The sequence below is a fragment of the Phaseolus vulgaris genome, chromosome 5 (genome assembly GCF_000499845.2).
Source record: "Phaseolus vulgaris cultivar G19833 chromosome 5, P. vulgaris v2.0, whole genome shotgun sequence".
In the NCBI taxonomy this organism is placed as follows: domain Eukaryota; kingdom Viridiplantae; phylum Streptophyta; class Magnoliopsida; order Fabales; family Fabaceae; genus Phaseolus; species Phaseolus vulgaris.
The window spans coordinates 7,154,299-7,175,460 of record NC_023755.2 but is presented as its reverse complement, the minus strand read 5'-3'; the positions used below and the strand labels follow the sequence as shown (position 1 = coordinate 7,175,460).

The window sequence follows — 21,162 nt, the reverse complement described above, 5'->3', positions numbered from 1 at the left end:
TAAGGATTAGGGTTTTAGTTTATCCCCTTTTATGATTCATGCCCGATGTGATCTTGATCTTTGTTTTGAAAGGATCTAACGGTTGGGAGGCCAAAGAGTGTGTCGATTGGGTCCTTCATTTCATCATTTACAAATAAAGGTGGGTCCTTATTAATAGGACACTTTGATTTTTTATTGATCCGAGTAGTGGCTAGGTGTATAGAATTCTAGTACACCTAAAGGAAAGTGATGTCATCCTCCTTTACTGCATCAATATCTTGGGGTGGGTGATCCTCAAGGGATTTTGATCTCTCAGTAGCCATTATGGGGTAGAACTCAACCTCTTGGTGGGGGAGTGTTAGATAGACATTCCTGGTATAGTCAAATATTTAGTCGATGAACAAGTCGAGAGTGATCTCTCTCTTCGGGCGGGCTATGAATGGGTAGATACTAGGGTTACTCAATATTTTTTCAAAATATCAATGGTCCTCGATGATAGAGTCTTATGCCTTGAGCGTCACATATTCAAATGGATGGCGAGGTGGGTATAGTTTCTCTCAAGTGATGTGTCTCCATTTGCAATGTATGTCATGACCGGGAGGGTAGCTCATCTGAGTTCTTTTATATGTATAGTTACTTATTCTTAAATGTCCATGTCTGACATCCTTTCCACAAGTTTACCATGGGTTTTTAATGTATCCTTAATGTTGACCTTACTCAACTGCATCAGAACTCGTATGCCTCATTGCAAACCTTTCAGTTGATATGAGATGCTCGTGGCATAAGACTCTATCGTTGACAACCATCAATATTTTGAAAAAAATATTAGGTAACTGACTCATAACCCAACCAAAGAGGGAGATCATTCTTGGCTTGTTTATCAGCTAAATTCTTGGCTCTACCAGAAGCGTCTACTCAACACTTCCCAACCCTAGAGGTTGAGCTCTCCCCCTCAATGGCTATCATGTAAGGGATCAAACTAAAGCGCTAATCCATACTTGAGATTCTTTGACCTACGACCTCGAGCTTTGGGGATTAGGTGAGATGACCCAAAACATCTTAGTCGTCCAAGTTACAATCAAAGAAAAAGATAAAATTTCTTTAAAAAAAACTTAGACTCTCAAGGTCAAGCCTATTAAGCTTGGGAGCTAATGTACTGTACACAACCAAGATGACCGATCGAGGTAATATGTGGGTCGAGAACATCTCGGGAAACTTTATCAATAACTTATCCGGAACTTAAAATGATAAATAAGTAAACAATGATTAAAATAAATTAAATACTCTAATAAATATGTACTATCGAACTAAACAAGATTAACCTAAAAATTCATGATAATCCAAATCCACGTTGAATAATGCTCTCACTCACCTCAATAAATAGGTTGACGCCACCTAGTGAAAGGTACATTTCTATAACATTAAATACTCCAACTACTGAATACTGACTTTAACATCAAAGAACATTTTGAAAATACCCTTTCATTCTAATCGAGACCTAAGAAGAAATAGACAAAGAGGATTACCCAATTAACGTAGAGTAGAATACACATTTCGAGTTTGTACAAGAATAATATGTGTTCTTGACACTTCATGCACTTCTTCACATATTCAATTCAATTGTTATGAATAGTGAGTCAGTAATAGCTTGCTCTAAGAACCATGGTTGGCATACTTCTTCTCTGGAATGCAAGCTTCATACTCCTCGATGTAGTTCATCCATAATGTACTCAACTTGACCCTTTGTCACACGTTTCTGTCTCATCGATTTTTTTCTCTTCGTTACATGTGTAATCTTCCAAGATTCATCTCCAAAGGTCGAGAAATACTTGACTTAGTTTATGCTTGGTATCACAATCATTTTCTAGATGACCGAGTGGTGTTGTCTCTTCTTTTTTGTGCTAACCAATTTGGATAATAAGTCGGTGCAATCATTGTCTCTCTTTGGATATGTTTGATTTTGGTTGATTTGAACTTAGCAAGCATACCAAATATTTTATGATAATATCATAATAGCAAATGGTCTTTAACATATAACTCTCTCATTATATGGTTGACAGTCTTTTGAGAGTCACTTTTGCAAACTATACTTGGCGCACCCATGTCTTGGGCGAGGGTTAATCCGGAAAAGAGAGCTTCATACTAGCCCTAATTATTCGATGTTTTGAATTCGAAGTGAAGTAATTGTTCAAGAAGGAGTCTTTTAGGCCCTTCGAGGACTATCCCAATTCCACATCCTTGTATGTTAGAAGATCCATCTACATGAAGAGTCCATTGCTCCTGTTTTGGTTCTGGTTATGGTCTCAATGTGGCTATGAAGTTGCCTAAACATTGTAACTTTATGGGTCCTCTCGATTTTTACTTGATGCCATATTCAGATAATTCGACCAACAAGATTCAATTTGGAGAGGATCTTGATGATCTGGTAATCGGTTCTAACAATTATGGGATGATTATGAAAGTATGATCTCGTTCTTTGAGCACTAGGGCAATTTTCTCAATCATTTGATATTGAGTTTAAGCCTCTTGTAGAGTTTGACTAATGAAATGCATCAGTTTATGCTTTTTGTTCACCTCTTATACAAGTGTTGCGCAAATGGCTTCTTCCGAGACTAAGATATATATGATGGGCTATAACGTGGTAGTTTTTTGGATAATCAGGGGAGAGGCTAAAAAGTATTTTACTTGTGTGAATATATCTTTGCACTGAGGGCTTCAATCGAACCTAAAGCCCTTCTTTAGCAACTGGATGACCAATTTTGTCTTCTCCACAAGCTTCGACAAAAACCAAGATAGTGCAATGAGTCTTCCCACAAGTCTTTGTATATCTTTCAAGTTTTTGGGGCTTCTCATCTCGATGATGGCTCCACATTTGTGGGAATTGACCTCTATGCCTCTATGAGTGATCATGAAGTCAATGACCTTTCCACCTTTCACCTTCAAGACACGTTTCTCAGGGTTTAATCTCATGTTGTTTAGTATAAGCACAACAAGATTTCACTAAGACCCTCCACATGTCACTCATTTGATACATACTTAACAACCATGTCGTCTACATATACTTTGACATCTTGCTTAATAAAGCCTTTGAAGACCTTATCCATTAGTCTATAGTAAGTGACTCTAGCGTTCTTGAGGCCTAGCTTCTTTGTAGATTGAAAGCTTATGTGTGATGATGTCAAGGCTCACTTTTGGCGTATCAACCACAAATTAGGTGAACATGTTGATGTTTTGTGTAAGGACTCTGATGTATCTTCTAAATGTATTTCGTGTTTTGTGAAGTCCCAATTTAGGTGTAATGGTTCTCATCATGTAATTGCAACAGGGTAATGTCCTCTTTAGGTTTTACTCGGACATCATTTATCATTGGATTCAGGTCAGTTAAAGCTTATGGTCCCTTCTTAGACTTGGTTGATCTCAATAGGCCAAATGATCATGACTAGGTTGTGCTGATCCAATTTTCAAGCTAACAATGTAACATTATCTTGTTGTTCTTTGGTTTACATGTATAATGATGATGTTGTTTGATGTGAAAGGGAATTTCATCGCCAAATGTGGGGTATAGACTATCGCCCCTAACTATTTAAGGGATGACCTCCCCATGACGATGTTGTATGACGTGCTAGCATCAACTTGGAGGTATCATATTTTGATGGTTTTACTTCATAGTATTCCCTCCTCAAACTTTATGCATATCTATATATCCTCTAGTGTCAACTGACTCTCCATCGATGTATGAAGTGTTAGAATGTATGGCTTTAAACTAGAGGGGGGATGAATGGTTTAAAGAGGGTTTTCACAAACTTTTTAGTCTAGAATGAAATTCCTTGGAGAAAACTTGATTCAGAATTCAGTTTGCCAAAAACACAAAGCAATTTAGCACAGCACCAGAAAAACAATCGGTTGTTTCGTAGAAATAATCGGTTGTTTCGTAGAAACAATCGGTTGTTTATACCAGTTAACAAATATAAACTGAAATTAAAGAGTTTAAGGGATAGAGAGATTGCACACACATGTTTATACTGGTTCACTCTTAAACCAAGAGCTACATCGAGTCTTCCCAGAAACCACTGGAGAATCCACTAAGTAACCAAACCTAGATTACTTACATACACTACCAAAGAAGTGACCTTGATCCCCTTAAGACACATACTTTTTGGCTCAGCACAAACACCACCAAGAATGTTGATCTTGACAACCTCAATAGCACACAACACTTCTCGGCTTCACACACCAGAGTTTACACAAAGTACAGAAGGATTACACTTGTTACAGAATGATATGAAATCAATACAAATGAAAATCCTAATCCACTCTCTCTTGATCAAAGCAATCTTCAACTCTTGAAAAGAAAAATTAGTGAAAAACTCAAATCTGTTTTTTTTATGATTAAATCTCAATTCTTGTTTGTTACTAATTTGAACAAACTATTTATTGCTTTCAAAGACTGGTCAAAGCATTTAAAACTGAAGCGTATTCAGTTATAAAATCATTTAAAGCTTAGTCAAAGCACAAAACAATTTTCCGTTATGGTTCCAAAACAAACAATCGATTGAATGCTCGAATCAGTCGGTTGTTTTGGTTTGACAGCAAGTCAACCACCAAAAACAGTTTTCAACCTTTCTTAAAACACCTAAGTATGAACACAATCGGTTGTTTCGACAAAACAACAGGTTGTTTTTCACTTAGTTTGAAAAACACTTTTAATTAAAAAGGTTTGAGAATACTTAAGCTTTGGATTCAATCAAGAGTGGATTAACACAGATAATCTACCCCATATCCTATTCTAAAACACCTCAGCAACAACAAGCACATCCAACCTTCCATCAAACTCAAAGGATTTGGATTCTTCAAAGCTTGAACACACTTGATTCAACATGAAGTTGTGATTCCACCTCCAAAGTATGGGTTATCGTAACTAACGATGCTCTGATGAAGACTTGAGAGATAGAACATTCTCTAACCAGGCCCAACCTTCCAAAAGAATGACCCAAAGCATGACACAGGATCTAGGGCTAGGTCAGGACCATCCACTAGCCAGTGCCTCAGAGCCTATCATTATTCAGAGGATCACTAGAAGCAGAGCCCATGTGATGGGAGCTGAGCACCAACTGGTTTCTTTGTTTTTAATTTCAGTAGATTAAGTTTCATATAGCATAAATAGGAGTGTACTTAGCAACTTGGGCTTGTGCCAAGCTCGTTTTCTCTTCATGATCATCTAGGTTTAGGAAGGGCAACCCTAGCTTCTAAAAATTAGGTCTAGGGGGGCGACATTGAACTTGGTCAAACCCTAAGGCCACCCATCTTCAATACATTTTCTACCCTCCCCTCATCTTGTTCTCCAAGTGACTCCTCCATGTATAAAGGGTGTCTTCCCCATGTAATAACACACTGAATTTGGAAATAGTAAAGAAACTCAACAAGAGTGTTTAGTGAGACTTGAGTGCTCTCCTTGTGGGTCTTATCTTTAGTGTGTGCATACTTCAAGTGACGGCTTTTCACGACTCATCTTGGAGTAGCCCATCCTCCAAGTGGTGTGATTCTTTGTCCATTTCTCCACAAGCTTTCTTATCCTTTCATTTTTTTCTCTTTTATGTTCTTTGCTTGCACCACCTTCCACATCTTCTTTAAATTTTTATGTCCTTTAACTTCGGTCTTTAACTTAGCATATTCATCATTGTTTTCATTTAATTCTGCAAGCCATCTCATAATACTCACCATATTGTGTTTTTTCTCTTTACCCTCTAGAAGTGAACCTTCACACTTAAGTAACCACTTGGTTAAGTTCGTGTCCAATGTGGATCTTCTTGGGGTTCTTATCATAATTCTTAATCTCAAAAAGCTTAATTAAAAGTGAAACCTCTAAAATGTGTCAATCTAAAATCAACTCACATCATGTGGTATAAGAGCATGGTTATTTTGTGCTTAATTGCTTATTCAATCTTTACTTTTAATATTACAGTTTTTAAGCATGAATACAAAATAAAAGCAAGTGAAATATGCATGAGAGAAATCATATTCTTCTTTATATTCTTTCTTGAAATTAGTGGTAATATACACTTTATCCAACTTGACCAATAGAGTTTGCTCAAAGGTATAAGAGTTTTTTATACTCTCTATTTGGCTTGAACTTCTTCTTTAGTTTAGTTTGCATTGACCTGTATGTATTTTCACATGTTCTTCATTCTTTGATAATCTCCGTTAAATAATTTTTTTTAAGTGCATCCACATATTCATTATATTTTTAAATTATTAAAATATTCTTTTTATTTTATTTGAAATTTTATTTTGAAATTCATGTAATTATATTTTTTTTACTAGTTAATATAGAAGATAAAAAGATAATATTTTTTACACTAAATTCTTTGATAAGATATTTTTTCTTTTGTTTTTTTGTAAAATTTTTTCAATGAAAAGTTGGACGAATACAACATGGATGTGATATATTATATCTGTTATATATTATTAGAGAGACAAATATAGTTAAACTCATGTCAATGTACCTTATTAGCTTTCTCACTTTTTTTACTTTAATACAGAAGACAATTTTTTTTTTTAAAGTAATTTGATAAAGAATATATATATATATTTTTTTAAGTGCACATTGCATAAAACTTTTAAACTAACCGAAAAGTTACATAATATATTTGAATAATATCATAAACATATTACAAACAATTTAGTATTCGTAAAAAGGCAAAGCACGTAAAAACCAATAGACTAAAACATTTTTTATACCTAAATCTTTTGTTTTATGTTTTAAATATGTTTAACTATATGTTAACATCAAAATAAACTCTTCATAACTATTTCTGTCTAACAATTATAAGCCTTTAGATTATTGACCTTGGTGATTTAAAAGTCATGTTCATAGTAATTTCCTAATTAATTTGCAATATAAAAACATTATAGTTACGTATGAAAATTAATCTTCAAAGAATAATAAGAAACAAAGTTAAGATGAACAATTTCGAATACTTAAAAACATGATAAATATAAAATATGTGTTAAATGATTAATTTTTTCCCACACATAATATTCAGAAACTTGCTTTCAAATCATGGCCACAAATTAATTGTAGACATGTTTATAGAGTTTCAAAGTATTGATTTAGAAATTGACCCCTTATGTTATTCACAATCTCATTAGTTAATTAAGAATTAATATGCTTAACTTGAAAAAATGGGTATTATGAACTAACCCCATAACTTAAATCTTTTTATATACAAATAGTGAAAGTATAGTTTTAAACTTTAATAAGATATATATGTTATTAATAGAGGGTTTAATAGGTAATGAGGTACGATGATCCTTAAGAGTGTTTTATGACTTTTTCCTAAGTTAAACATTGAGTGGATCAACTAAGTATTGTGTTTGTGAATATGATTAAAATCACTTGTAAACTAGGAGTCCGTCTTTCTCTTTGCCTTGCAAAAAAAATCTTATGTTTTATTTAGTTAATTTTAATTTCATTCGATAGCTAAAAGTTTGTTTTGTCAAAATAACCAACTTTAAAATGGATAGATCAGTTCACATTACTATTAAATGATTTATGCTTAAAAAAAATTAAAATTAAAAAAACAAATAAATTTTTTCGGATTCACTTAGGGTGTGTTTGGATTAGAGAGTGTGGGGGAGTGGAAAGTTGAGGGTGAGTGAGAGTGGAAGTGTGAAGAAAATTGAGGTTGTTTGGATTGGAGTATGTTAGAGTGGACATGTGAGGAAAGTTTATTGAAATTTGTGAGTGATGTGATAGTTGTAAGAATATTATAAATTATTTTGAATAGTAAAGTTTGTAAGATTATAATTTTACCCTTTATATAAAAAAAAGAATAAATAATGATTAATCCTATTTCATATTTTAGTTAATTATAATTTAAAATTAAAGTATAATTTTATTATTTAACATTTTATTAATTAAAAATTATTTTTTATTTAAGTTAATTTACTTACATAATTTTAAAAACCTACAAATTACAAATTTCTATTTCCAATTGTAAAAATATTCATTTTAAAAACATTAATTTTTTTCTAATTAATTTTAAATAAATTTATTCTCTTATAAACAATATTTATCTAAACTTTTTCAGTTTTCTTTAATCACTACAACATTTTTTTATTTGATTTAATTATAACATTAATAAACTTTTACTGTTTTTTTTAATTACTACAACATTTTTATAATGTTTTTAATTATAACATTAATAAATTATGTTAAATGTACAAAAATAAAACCCTATAAAAATATTTATTAAATCTTGAATTCCATTCTGTCTAAATTAAATTTTTTAAATCTTTTTTATAAACAATTATTTTTAAATAAATAATTACTTCCTACATTTATTATTAAAATATCAATTCAAAATACCACTTCTAAAATATCAATTACTTTTTAAAAAACTTACAAATTACAAATTTCTATTTCCAATTGTAAAAATATTCATTTTAAAAACATTAATTTTTTTCTTATTAATTTTAAATAAATTTATTCTCTTATAAACAATATTTATCTAAACTTTTTCAGTTTTCTTTAATCACCACAACATTTTTTTATTTGATTTAATTATAACATTAATAATTTATGTTTACTATAATCAAAAATCTAAACTTTACAATTTTTTTTTCCATTCTGTAAATCATTCATTTCATACAAATAAATATTTTTCTTAAATCTTATAAAAATTATAACTATCTACAAAAATTAAAACAATAAATCAAATAAAGGAATTAATTTACTAACTCCTTAACATAATTAACTAAACTAAAGTCTAAACAAATTATATTACAACCAACATTAATTTACTAACTCCTTAACATAATTAACTAAAATAAATTCTAAACAAATTATATTACAAAACCATAATCATCCAAACATAAATATAAAACAGAAATAAAAAAAATAACTTTACATAAAAAATTTAAAAACCTGAAGATAAGCAAAAACAACATAATAGGATCACTGATATGATGAAGAACACACCACCACGAGTGCCTGAAAATCACATAAAACAAATTAAGAAACAAATTTCACAAAATTTAGAACATAATCGATTATCCCTTCAGTTATATACATAGGATAATCGATTATCCATGGATAATCGATTATGTTAGTAGGCAAAAAACAAGCATAATCGATTATCACCCTTTTTTCACACTTCACATAATCGATTATGGGTTGAAATTTTTACAGATAATCGATTACTAGCTTTGCTTAATCGATTATCTTCACCATAATCGATTATGCACCCTTCAGAGACATTGTCTCAACTCAGAGGAACCCACAGATGAACCACAAAGATGAACCCAGGACGTGAGATGAATAAGCTATACGTAACTCAAGCCCCTACCACAAACTATGATGGCTTACGAATCTCTCCAACCACACTACACTACACACTCTAATGGCTTCATTTTCTTTGCTTTTTTGTGAATGGAGGAAGCACCTTCATGCTTCGTTTTATATAGCCAGCTTCATTCCACACCCACCTACCTCACCCACTTCATTCACTCACCTTTCACACTCTTTCACACGGTCAAACGATTCCTGAGCCAAGTCAGGAATCTGATGCTTTCATGTGGCATGCATGCAGGGGCACTGTTAAGCACAAAAGCAAGGGCACCTAAGTAACTTGCTATGAATGACGTGACACTCGCTCTCCTTAGCTCAACTTTCTCTTCATCTTTGGGGAGAACCGAAATTCACTCCCCTTTCTCTTTCCTTCCACCCTCACCCGCAACAATACATGGATCCAAATGGGGTAGTGTTGTGACTTCCGTCGTCGACAACAGTACCACCTCTGGAAGCAAACAACCCTTTAAAGTTGGATAAGATCCTTCCGCTTTATAAATTTAAATATTAAAAAAGAAATGAAGAAAACTTAAATTTATAATAAGATCAGAATATTATTCTTCATTAAATACAATCTTCAAACATTCCTAATTGCAAGAACTACTATTATTTTTTTATATATTAGGACCAAACTACGTGTAAGTCATTGTAACCAGAAACAACATAAGCCACGTGTAAATTCTCGTTCTTGAAAAAAAAATCATATAGCCAATTTTGTCCAAAAATATCCATGTTTTATTTATTTATTTCTACTTTACTCAAGTTACATAAAATAATAATAATAATAATAATAATTATTATTATTAATAATAGAAATTATATTTTTAATCACGACGTGTTCCTCGGTACACCTTTCATAAACTTACGAAGTTAGATTCCACCTTATATTTTTTTATGTTTTAAGAGGATTTTTCGAACCTATTTTTAATTTTCCTAGTACAAGGAAGTACATAAAAAAACAAAAAAATAAAAAATAAAAAAGTAAAAAAAGAAAAAAAAGAAAAAGCCTTATCACATACACAATTCCGCAGGCACAAAACCATCCACACATACCCTTCAAGGAAAATGCCATAAACCTATCACTCACAACGTTCCATAGCCACAGAATCACCCTTCACTTCTTTCTTTCATCATCATCGTCATCATCATCATCTTCATCTTCTTCTTCTTCTTCTTCTCTCACAAGCTCCCAGTTGCATGTTCCACCTCAATTTGACACCCAAAGTTTCTTCTGTCTTTGAACCGAGGTACCATACCATTTTTGTTCTATTGGGCCAGAAGTGTTGGTATTACTCTTAGTTTGTCACTCTTGGTTGAAATTTGGTATCCGGGTAGGTTGGATAGTTGATTGAGGTGTGTGATATGATGGGGTTTTAGAAGGTGTTTTTGTTTTGGAACATTTTTGTGTGTTAGTGTTGTGGGGTGGGACTCAGCATGTTAATTTTAGTGGGGAGCAAGCAGGGAACAATGAGTTCTCTTGCTTCTCCAGTGAGTTTGGGGAGCCTTATGGGTGTGAGTTCCTCTGGAAGGTCTCATTCTGGGGTGAGGAGGGTCTCTTTTTCCAGAGGGAATTGTAAGGGGAGAAAGAGATGGCATTGTTTATCATTGTCTGTGTGTAGATATTCAGTGACCACAACTGATTTTATTGCTGACCAAGGAAATTCAGTGTCCCTTGATTCTAACAGTAATAGTAGTAGTAGTAGTAGTAAGGGTGGTGGAGATGATGGTACTGGTTTTGTGCTTAAGCCTCCTCCAAAGCCTGTGTTGAAGGCACCGGACAATAGGGATGACCCCATCTTGGGGCCCTCAAGGACTACTGGGGATGTGGAAGAGAGGAATAAAGTGATTGAATCACTTGGGGAGGTGTTGGAGAAGGCGGAAAAGCTGGGGAGTTCTAAGGTGAATGGTGATAAGAATAATGGTTCAGTGAATAAACCAGTAAGGAATAATGCTGGTGCTAGTCCTAGGACTGAGAGACCGGTGAATTCAGCAGCATCTCTGAAGTCTAAAACCTTGAAGAGTGTATGGCGTAAAGGGGACTCTGTTGCATCAGTGCAGAAGGTTGTGAAGGAAGTACCAAAGCCTAGTTATAACAAGAATGAAGAGGAGAAGTCTCAAACTAGAGGAGGGGAGAAGGTGGTTTCTCAAACTCGTGCTCCCCAACCACCTTCGAAACCTCAGCCTTTGAAACCTCAACAACCTTCAAAACCACAACCTGCGTTACTATCGAAACCTTCTATAGCTCCCCCGCCTGTCAAAAAACCCGTTGTCTTGAGGGACAAAGGAGCAGCTGAAACATCGGTTAAATCAAAAGAAAAGAAGTCACCCATCTTGATTGACAAGTTTGCTTCCAAGAAACCAGTTGTTGATCCTCTAATTGCTCAAGCAGTTCTAGCCCCTCCAAAACCAGGGAAGGCACCTTCCCCGGGAAAATTTAAAGATGATTTCCGGAAGAAAGGTGCTCTGGCTGGGGGAGGACGAAGAAGACGAATTTTGGATGATGAAGATGTGATTCAGGACGCATCAGAACTTAATGTCTCTATTCCTGGTGCTGCAACAGCAAGAAAAGGAAGGAAATGGAGTAAAGCAAGTCGAAAGGCAGCACGGCTTCAGGCTGCTAGGGATGCAGCTCCTGTCAAAGTAGAAATTTTGGAGGTTGGTGACAGTGGTATGCTGGTGGAGGAATTGGCATACTGTTTGGCCACCAGTGAAGGTGAAATCCTTGGTTATCTGTACTCCAAGGGGATTAAACCAGATGGGGTACAAACTATAGACAAAGATATGGTAAAGATGATTTGTAAAGAGTATGATGTTGAAGTCATAGATGCAGACCCAGTCAAAGTGGAAGGTTTAGTGAAGAAAAGAGAAATTCTTGACGAAGATGACCTTGATAAACTCAAAGATAGGCCTCCTGTTATTACTATTATGGGCCATGTAGATCATGGCAAGGTTAGTGATACCACTGTATCTTTCATTTTTCTCTGTTTTATTTACCCTGAATTCCTACATTTGCTGACACATTTTGGTGTTTTCAATTGGCAGACAACTCTTTTGGATTATATACGGAAGAGCAAGGTATGGTGAAAATTAATCAAATCATTATGATTCTTTCAGCTTCTTTTAGGAATCATGAACATATAAAGGTTATGTTATGTCAATGATTACGACCATTCGACTTTTATGTATTATGATTAGGTACAGTAGTTTACATATGCATACAATTGTTCCCAATGCTGGTTGTACTATGGTTTCCAGGAAGGATATGGTCCTAAATATGCAATCCATGGATTTCAATGTAAAGGATTAGGGGTTAATATAACTTTCAAAACACAAGCATTTCGATGGCCCTTATGGAAAGAGATACTGAGCTGAGAAAATTAAAAGGATTGCTGGATTGTGAGTTGTTATATACAATAAGAGATAGTTGCTTAGAAATTAGTAATAATTGTTGTTTGTGTCAGTGAAATGCTATGCCGTAGTCTGCTCCCTTTTCTGGGTGCTTCTTTGCTGACTGCATCTTGTTCTTTTCATAGCATAAGAATTTACAGGAATTATGTTATTTCTGGAGCTTCTCCTGCCAAATCTCATATTACACTCATTCAGTTTTAGCCTGATGCACAAATTGTTAACAGGTAGCTGCTTCTGAAGCTGGTGGGATCACACAAGGAATTGGGGCCTATAAAGTGCAAGTACCTTTTGATGGCAAAACGTTGCCCTGTGTTTTCCTTGACACTCCTGGACATGAGGTATACACAGTTTTAATAAAATTATCCACTTCTAAGTTTTTCCTTATAAGTATGCAATTCCTTCTGCTGGATCATTGTCAAATCCTTTAATTCTTATGCTGACATGTAGTTTTTAACTATAACTCAATTTTTCACTTTCTTTCCCTTCAATAAGAAATACATATATGTGCCCCTGTAGGCATTTGGAGCGATGAGAGCTCGTGGAGCAAGTGTAACAGACATTGCTGTTATTGTTGTGGCTGCCGATGATGGAATTCGTCCTCAAACAAATGAAGCTATTGCTCATGCCAAAGCAGCGGGAGTACCCATAGTCATTGCTATAAACAAGGCATGTCAACATGATGGGTGCAACCTTATTTATAAATTCTTATGCTTTACCTGATGATGGCTTGAGAAATTGTTGTCAAGTTATTATTTACTTCTCTTAAACAGATAGATAAAGATGGAGCAAATCCAGAACGAGTCATGCAGGAGCTTTCTTCAATTGGTTTAATGCCAGAAGATTGGGGTGGCAACACCCCAATGGTTCCGGTTTGTGTTTCTTATTTGACGCTTTTCATACCATGTTTTTGTTTCTTTGACTTTTAAAGAAGTTATATTTTTCTCCTGTTTTTTATGTGAACAGATAAGTGCTCTTAAAGGGAAGAATGTGGATGATCTCTTAGAAACTGTTATGCTTGTTGCTGAGGTATTTTTACTGTTGGTGTCATGACTAGCTTAAGCCACTTTATAACTATTCTATCTCTTTATCTGATTAATTTATAAATTTTAATGTTATAAATGTGTATTGGTTGAAAATCTTGTTTTTGGCATATACTTGTGAGTTGTGATCAATAGATGGAAATAATTCCACTATGAGAGTAAGTTTACACATTCAGCACATCTATATTTTTCTCAAAAATACATGGAGTTTAATACTCACTTTCCATTTTTTATTTAATCATATGCATATGGTATGAGAAAATACTATTATGTTTTTGTGTCCTAGCATTCTTAAGTTTCCTCCATATTGGAGATACCTTGATTATTTTTTTGATGCTTTTATGGGACTGAAGACTATTGACTAATTGACATTGCATCATTGTTCAGTTAAAACATACACTTGTTTGGGCTTTCTTTTATCTTTCTGGCGTTCATTCTGATCTAAGCATTAATGGTTTAGTTGCAAGAGCTGAAAGCTAATCCTGATAGAAGTGCAAAGGGAACAGTCATCGAGGCTGGGCTAGATAAATCAAAGGGACCATTGGCTACATTTATTGTGCAGAATGGCTCCCTTAGACGGGGTGACATAGTAGTTTGTGGAGAAGCTTTTGGAAAGGTTGGTAGATGCGTAAACTTAAAATTCAATACTATATGACCTTAACACCTGGTTATTGAATTCTGCTTTCCTACTTTGTTTCCCTCTGTAAATATATTTAATTTCTTTCTCTCAGGTGCGGGCATTATTTGATGATGGTGGAAAGCGTGTTGATGAAGCTACACCTTCTATACCTGTACAGGTTTGTAAAGTCGTAGTAAAGAAGAGGCATATAATTAACACTACTTTTCTTTGAGAATTTGCTTAAAAAATTGGATAACACAGTACAAAAGAACTAGGGGGGATTGTGATGTAGTTAACACACCATTTCCCATTAAGCATCTTAAGCTAAATTGGACAACTAGTGTTCTATATCAGGTTTGTGAGTCATTTGATTACATGATTCACATTAATAATGTGGTTTCCTTTGACATGTACATGGACTGGATCACTATATCTGCATGTATCAAATATGAGTTTGCTAATCAATATAAATACTGGATGCTCATTAAGTTCACTCATCTTCTGTTTGGTACCCGCTAGATGGTTACGTTAGTGAGTTAGGTAGCTAGGTTAGTGGAATGAAATAGTTTGAATGAGGCATGTTGCCTATAAATAAACAAGGAGATTAGAGACAGAGCTACACTTTATCATTTAATAAAAAGAATTTTACTCAAGGGAGGGAAGAGAACATGATCTCTCAAATACCCTGAATATTTTATAAAATTAATTTTATTTGTAGTTTCTAATCCAGATTCTATCATCTTTTATTTATTGGTGAGAATTCATTGTTGACATGAAATTTCTGTAATTTCCATTTAAATTACATAATTATTGTCTGTTATATTTATTGTATGTGCATTTACATCCATATATGATTGCTGAACAAAACAAATATTTCTATAACCAACCAAGAACAAACCAATTAATATGGAGAACACAAATTTGAGGTTCTTTCTTTGTATTCAAGAATGGTTTTGTCTCTTCGATGTGAATGGATGAGCTACACTTTTGTGTCTGGTTAAGGTGTGGGGTGAAGCAATCCTATAAAAGATTGTGGTTAGAAGATTTTGCAATGTGTTTTTTTACAACAAATGCTTCTTTCATCTGTCTTTTTCTGTATTGATCCTGCACTCCTCCTTTGGGGCTTTGGGGGGATTTGCCTGGGAAGAATAAGTAGAACTTCATAGCTGTTGCATTATTAATTACTACAAAAAGTCATTGGTCTCATTCTATCAGGTAGATTTCATTCCTCCAACTAATTGATGTTTCATATTACAAACGTATTGATTAGAGGAAATGTTTTCAGTCGAATTCAGTGGTAGGGGTAGAATTAAGAGAGAGCAGCTTAGAGAATGAAACAGCTTCTTATTCAGTTGTAGTGCATAGATTCTGCTCCTTATGTAGACCCTTATAGACTTTGTGGAGACTATTCCCCTGGGTTATAATAACTGATGCAACTTCCTACAAATTAATATCCATGAGCACTGAATGCATACAAATTGAGATACATGAACATAGTATTTCATGACTTCATTAAGTGTCATTATTTCCAATCCTCATAAAGAATCAAAAGACAAAAATATGTTGGTGGCATCAATGTTGCTCTTAGTAGCATAAGGTGGAGAATAAAGAATATATCACCCATAGATTTTGAATTTCGTAGTTACCTTCTTCAGGTACTTTTTAAGAGCCACAAGAAGAATTGTGAGGCTCTTTATAGATGCTAAAATTTCACCTAATTCAAAATTTTCTGATTTATACAGGTTATTGGATTGAATAATGTTCCTATTGCCGGTGATGTATTTGAGGTTGTTGAATCCCTTGATGCTGCACGCGAAAGGGCAGAGACTCGTGCTGAGTCATTGCGAAATGAGCGTATTTCAGCTAAGGCAGGAGATGGCAAGATCACCCTTTCTTCCTTAGCTTCGGCAGTTTCCTCAGGAAAGCTGTCTGGACTCGACTTGCATCAACTAAATATTATTTTGAAGGTTGATCTTCAGGTATGATCACTTCTTTTTGCTAGTGTTGCTTGAATCTGTACAGTTTCTGGTTGACTTTTAATTTGGAACTGCTTGGCTGATTGAACCTATTAATGACTTTATCAGAGATATAATTTTTCATGCAGATTATATATTGTATCGAAACATTGAAATGAGAGCATAACTTACGTAGCATGTATCTTACCAATTTTCCTTTACGAACTATCCTAAGAGGGCTTTGGGTGCTTTTTCTCGCCTTCAATAGAATTACCAAGACATGCTTATATATCTGTCAGGAAACAACATTGCCTGTTTAAGTGTTAAACACGAGTGTATTATGTAATTTTTAGTGTTGCCTGTATGGAAGTGTCAATACCAACCTTATCCTATTTGCTATCAATAACCTAGCCTGTACGGAAATCTGTTGTATGCCTTGTCAAATGTCCACAATAGGTAACATACAATGAAGGTGGCATTTTCTGTATTGTATTAAATAGCTAAAACTGCAATATGTTTCGTTTATCATTAGTCATTACTGTGGTTATTGCTTCACATGTAATTAATGTCATTGTTCTTGCTCATGGCTAGGGATCTATTGAAGCTGTAAGAAAAGCTCTGCAGGTGCTACCACAAGAAAATGTCACACTAAAGTTTTTGTTGGAAGCAACAGGTGATGTAAACACTAGTGATGTGGACCTTGCAGTTGCAAGCAAGGCCATCATTGTGGGCTTTAATGCGAAAGCACCAGGCTCTGTGAAAAGCTATGCTGATAACAAAGCGGTTGAGATTAGATTATACAGAGTTATTTATGAATTAATTGATGACGTACGAAAGGCAATGGAAGGGCTCCTAGAACCAGTTGAGGTAAATCAACATATCTTCAGATTTGTAACCTTAGTGTAGATTATGCATATGCACACTTTTGTTTGAGTACACAGAAAATTGATTATTACATGACATTTAAATCCAATCAAACTTGTAAAAATATCTCACGGACTTATAAATTTGTTTTATACTGTTTCTAAAGGGTACTTAGAGGTTTATATTATAGTTTCTGTTTAGCTGAGACTTATTGCTATCTTTTGGTAGGAACAATTAACAATTGGTTCAGCAGTAGTACGAGCTGTATTCAGCAGTGGTAGTGGTCGTGTTGCTGGATGCATGGTTACAGAGGGAAAGGTGCTAAAAGATTGTGGTATTCGAGTCAAGCGGAAGGGAAAAATAGTTCATGTTGGTATTATTGATTCTTTGAGACGAGTGAAGGAAATTGTTAAAGAGGTATGACTCTGCTTCCAGTGTTAATTCCCATTTTTAGAATTCACACACAAGAATAACACTGCAACATTTGCATGCTACAAGTATGAAGACGGTTGGACAAATGTTCCTTAATAGAAACTTATCAATTGTGAACCCGATTTGGCTATGACAAATAGGCATCAGCTATTGTTGAAGTGTAATGTTACTTTTGATTATTTTTCTTGTGTGTAGCCTTCTTTAGGGTTAGAGTTTTAGGCAAGTGTCTTGCCTCTTCTGTGTGTCCTATATATACATCAATATGTCCAACATTGTAGGTTGAATACACTGTGTTTTCAGTCCTCTCATTTGTTCAAGTTGGTATTAGAGCGGGTACGATTCCACTCTGTCTTCTTCATTGTCTCCGCAGTTGTCCAAAAGATAGGCTTGGAGTTCCTTTTATGGGCACAAATTGAACTTGGATATTTTTTTGTCTGATTCCCTATAGCCTACAACCTGCATTGGGTTGGGTAACCTGTTTTGCCACCTCTATTTCTGTTGCATGACATGTTTCATGTAAAGCTTATTCAGATGCTGCCTTTTTCGACTGTGTAATAGCTTTCTCATGCTTCCTTTTTAGAATGGTTGAACAACATTTTGCCAGTGTATTGTATAATTCAACTATGGTTTCTTTGTGTTGAATATCTGTGTTGTCTCCATGTCACTGTAGCTACTGACTGAATACACATTCTCCCTTGTAAACAGGTAAATGCTGGTCTTGAGTGTGGACTTGGGTTGGAAGACTTTGATGATTGGGAAGAGGGTGACATAATTGAGGCCTTCAACACAATTGAGAAGAAGAGGACCCTTGAAGAGGCCTCAGCATCAATGGCAGCTGCTGTGGAGGGAGTAGGAGTTGCAATGTAGAATGAAGACTGTGTGTGCCACTATGGATTGGTTTCCTATCTTGTGTTTGACACAGTCCAAATGCATTCCAGGTTCCAGTTGAAAATACGTTGTATTTCTCTCCAATTGATGTTGTGACATTGGAGAGAGGTAACAATTCCCTCATCATTCATTATATTGATATTGAGGTTGGCCCTGCTGAAGATCTGAGTTCAAAATGATTTGTTGCATTGTTGGATGTAAAAGTGTATATAACAAAGCATATCAGTTTCAGCTCCTTGTAGATGGAAAAAGTTTCAATGCCTTGACCCAAAAATACCACATAAGATAACGGAAGAATTGCAGTTTTTTTCTTCATTTTTTGTATGATGCTATATAATGGATGCATCATCTTATTTTTTGATAAAAGGAGAAAAAAAAAATAGATGCATCATGTGACACTGAGGTCTGAAAATTTGTATTTCTACTGTGTTTCGCTCTTACATGAAATATATTTAGATGATCCAACGTTGTGCAACAATGTAAATACTTTGGTTAATTCTTTTCTGCTTTTGTTTTATTCCCTAATGACTGGATTACATAAAATTACGAAAAAAACATATTGGTTAATGTTGACCTTATCTACACATAGATTATTCATTTTAAATTTTTTGGATCTGAAGTGTATGTGTAAGTCTTCATATATTTCATTCTTATTTGTAGTCCAATCTTAAATTTAAATTTTAAATCAGAAAAAATGTTATTGATGAGAAAGTAGATTAGTTTTGATATATTTTGTTTGGTAAAAGTAATTTGAAAAGAAAAGAGGGAGATAAGGTAATAAAAAAAAAAAAAAGATGGAACTCTTGTATGTTGTAAAAGTAAAAGAATAAGAAAAAGGAGGAGGAGTATGGAATGGTAACCAGAGTGGGAGATGGAAATGAAATATAGTTTCAATAAACTTTCAAGTATAGATTTTTTTTGAAATTCTGAAATACGCATTTGAAAAAGGAAATGTTAATATTTTACTTATATACTACAATAAAATTATTAAATAAAAATTAAATTTAGAGGTAAAAAATAATTAATCACTAAATTAATTAAACTAAATATTATTTTTAAAACTAATTTTTTATTACTATTAATAAATAATTTTTAAATTGGTATTTAATTAATTATCAATGTTTTAGTTATCAACGTAGATACTAATTTATTTTTATTGATAACTAAAATTTTGATAGCTAATTAGATACTAATTTAAAAATTATTTCTAATTTAAAAATTATTTATTAATAACAGGAATTACTTTATATATCAATAATTTTTTTAATTTCTAATAATGAATTTAATGATTAATTATTTTCTATTTAATGATTTGATTATAGTGATATATTTTCACAACAATAAATAAAATGTTTGTGATTACTCTTTTTATATTTTCCTGATTTCTCAAATCTAGAAATACAACTTCAGCATGTTGTTTTATGTAAGAAAGTGTTCCTTGAGTATCATTGTTCCTCAAGTCTAATATCCCCTCATCTTCTTTGACCAATTACTAGTTGCATTTTGAATGAATTTTGATATATTCAAAATACAGGTTCTATGGTCTAACAAATGTGACACCTACCTAAATTGTTAGACCATGGAACTCTGTATTACGAAGATATCAAAATTTTAGGTTCTATGCTCTATTGTGTATTTATAAATCTCTCAAAAACCTCTCTGCCACAATCTTACTTGTTAATTCTTCCTTACCATTTGATGCTACCTGTAACTGGACTACCAATGGCAAGATATTGCTAGCCAGTAGGATAGTAATTCAGCAATCAGCCTCACTGTATTTTGGTACACAACTGAGTTGCACATATGCAATTTTTACAAGTTTTTGGGTGTAATTTGAGTTCTCCTAATATTCCAATTTTGAGCTTTACCTTTTTTGACACTAGATCTTTCAGTGCTTGAAATTTCTACCCTTCCATTAACACTATCCCAACCACCCTAGCACCTATGCCTTACAAGTACCAATTTAATTAAATTTAACCCTTTTAGGACAAATGCTGATACCTTCATTACATTACATGTAATAAACTCTTGAACCCAAATTTGGTTTGAAAGACTATTATATTTTTAGAAGCTTTTGCTATAGTTTTTTTTTATAATAACCTATGATGGTGACTACTTTTTTTTTTCCAAATATTTTTGTCCTCTCATCATGACCTTAGTTGTAACTCCCTCCACAAACCACAAAGATTCATGTTTAGATCTTTTCATTTCCTTAACGTTTCTCTAACCTTATATTTTGATTCCAATTCCTTTTTTTCCATAAACACTCCCTCTTTGGTAGTCTCCATTTTTACTTTGGTAATTGTTGTAAATTGGGAATTATTGAAATACAAATATCCTAATATATCTATAGTTATTAGGAAAATATCTCAAGAATCTACACATTCATTTTAGATGATTTTTATTTCCTTTTTTATGAGAGTGTTATTATAACCAATAGATGAGTTGGTAATGTAATTATCATGATAGTGGTTAATAAAATAACTTTGCATATAAAAATTAACCAAGTTTACTTTACTCACCAACTTTTTTTTGATAAAAACTTAATTTTTACATCCAAAATCACTAATCTAAACTTTTATTCTTATTTAAGATATATTTCTTTTAATTAAATAAATATAACTGTAT

The 21,162-nt window shown here is 33.6% G+C and overlaps 1 protein-coding gene across 1 annotated transcript; it reads left to right on the top strand.

The window, feature by feature from the left end:
* Positions 1-10,347: 10,347 nt before the first annotated feature.
* Positions 10,348-19,018, top strand: LOC137835025 (translation initiation factor IF-2, chloroplastic). The gene is made up of 12 exons (XM_068643317.1): positions 10,348-12,277; positions 12,371-12,403; positions 12,961-13,074; positions 13,253-13,402; positions 13,507-13,605; positions 13,700-13,762; positions 14,237-14,392; positions 14,508-14,573; positions 16,138-16,374; positions 16,942-17,217; positions 17,443-17,631; positions 18,352-19,018. Exons 1-12 carry the CDS (start codon positions 10,763-10,765, stop codon positions 18,511-18,513), a joined length of 3,060 nt encoding a protein of 1,019 aa, XP_068499418.1. The 5' UTR covers positions 10,348-10,762; the 3' UTR covers positions 18,514-19,018.
* The last annotated feature ends 2,144 nt before the right edge of the window (positions 19,019-21,162 follow it).

Bases quoted from the DNA above. Each gene is read 5' to 3' on its own strand.
- LOC137835025 (XM_068643317.1), top strand. From the start codon at position 10,763: ATGTTAATTTTAGTGGGGAGCAAGCAGGGAACAATGAGTTCTCTTGCT. The intron at 13,606-13,699 runs GTTTGTGTTTCT...TTATGTGAACAG, and splicing joins GCAACACCCCAATGGTTCCG to ATAAGTGCTCTTAAAGGGAA. The intron at 14,574-16,137 runs GTTTGTAAAGTC...TGATTTATACAG, and splicing joins CACCTTCTATACCTGTACAG to GTTATTGGATTGAATAATGT.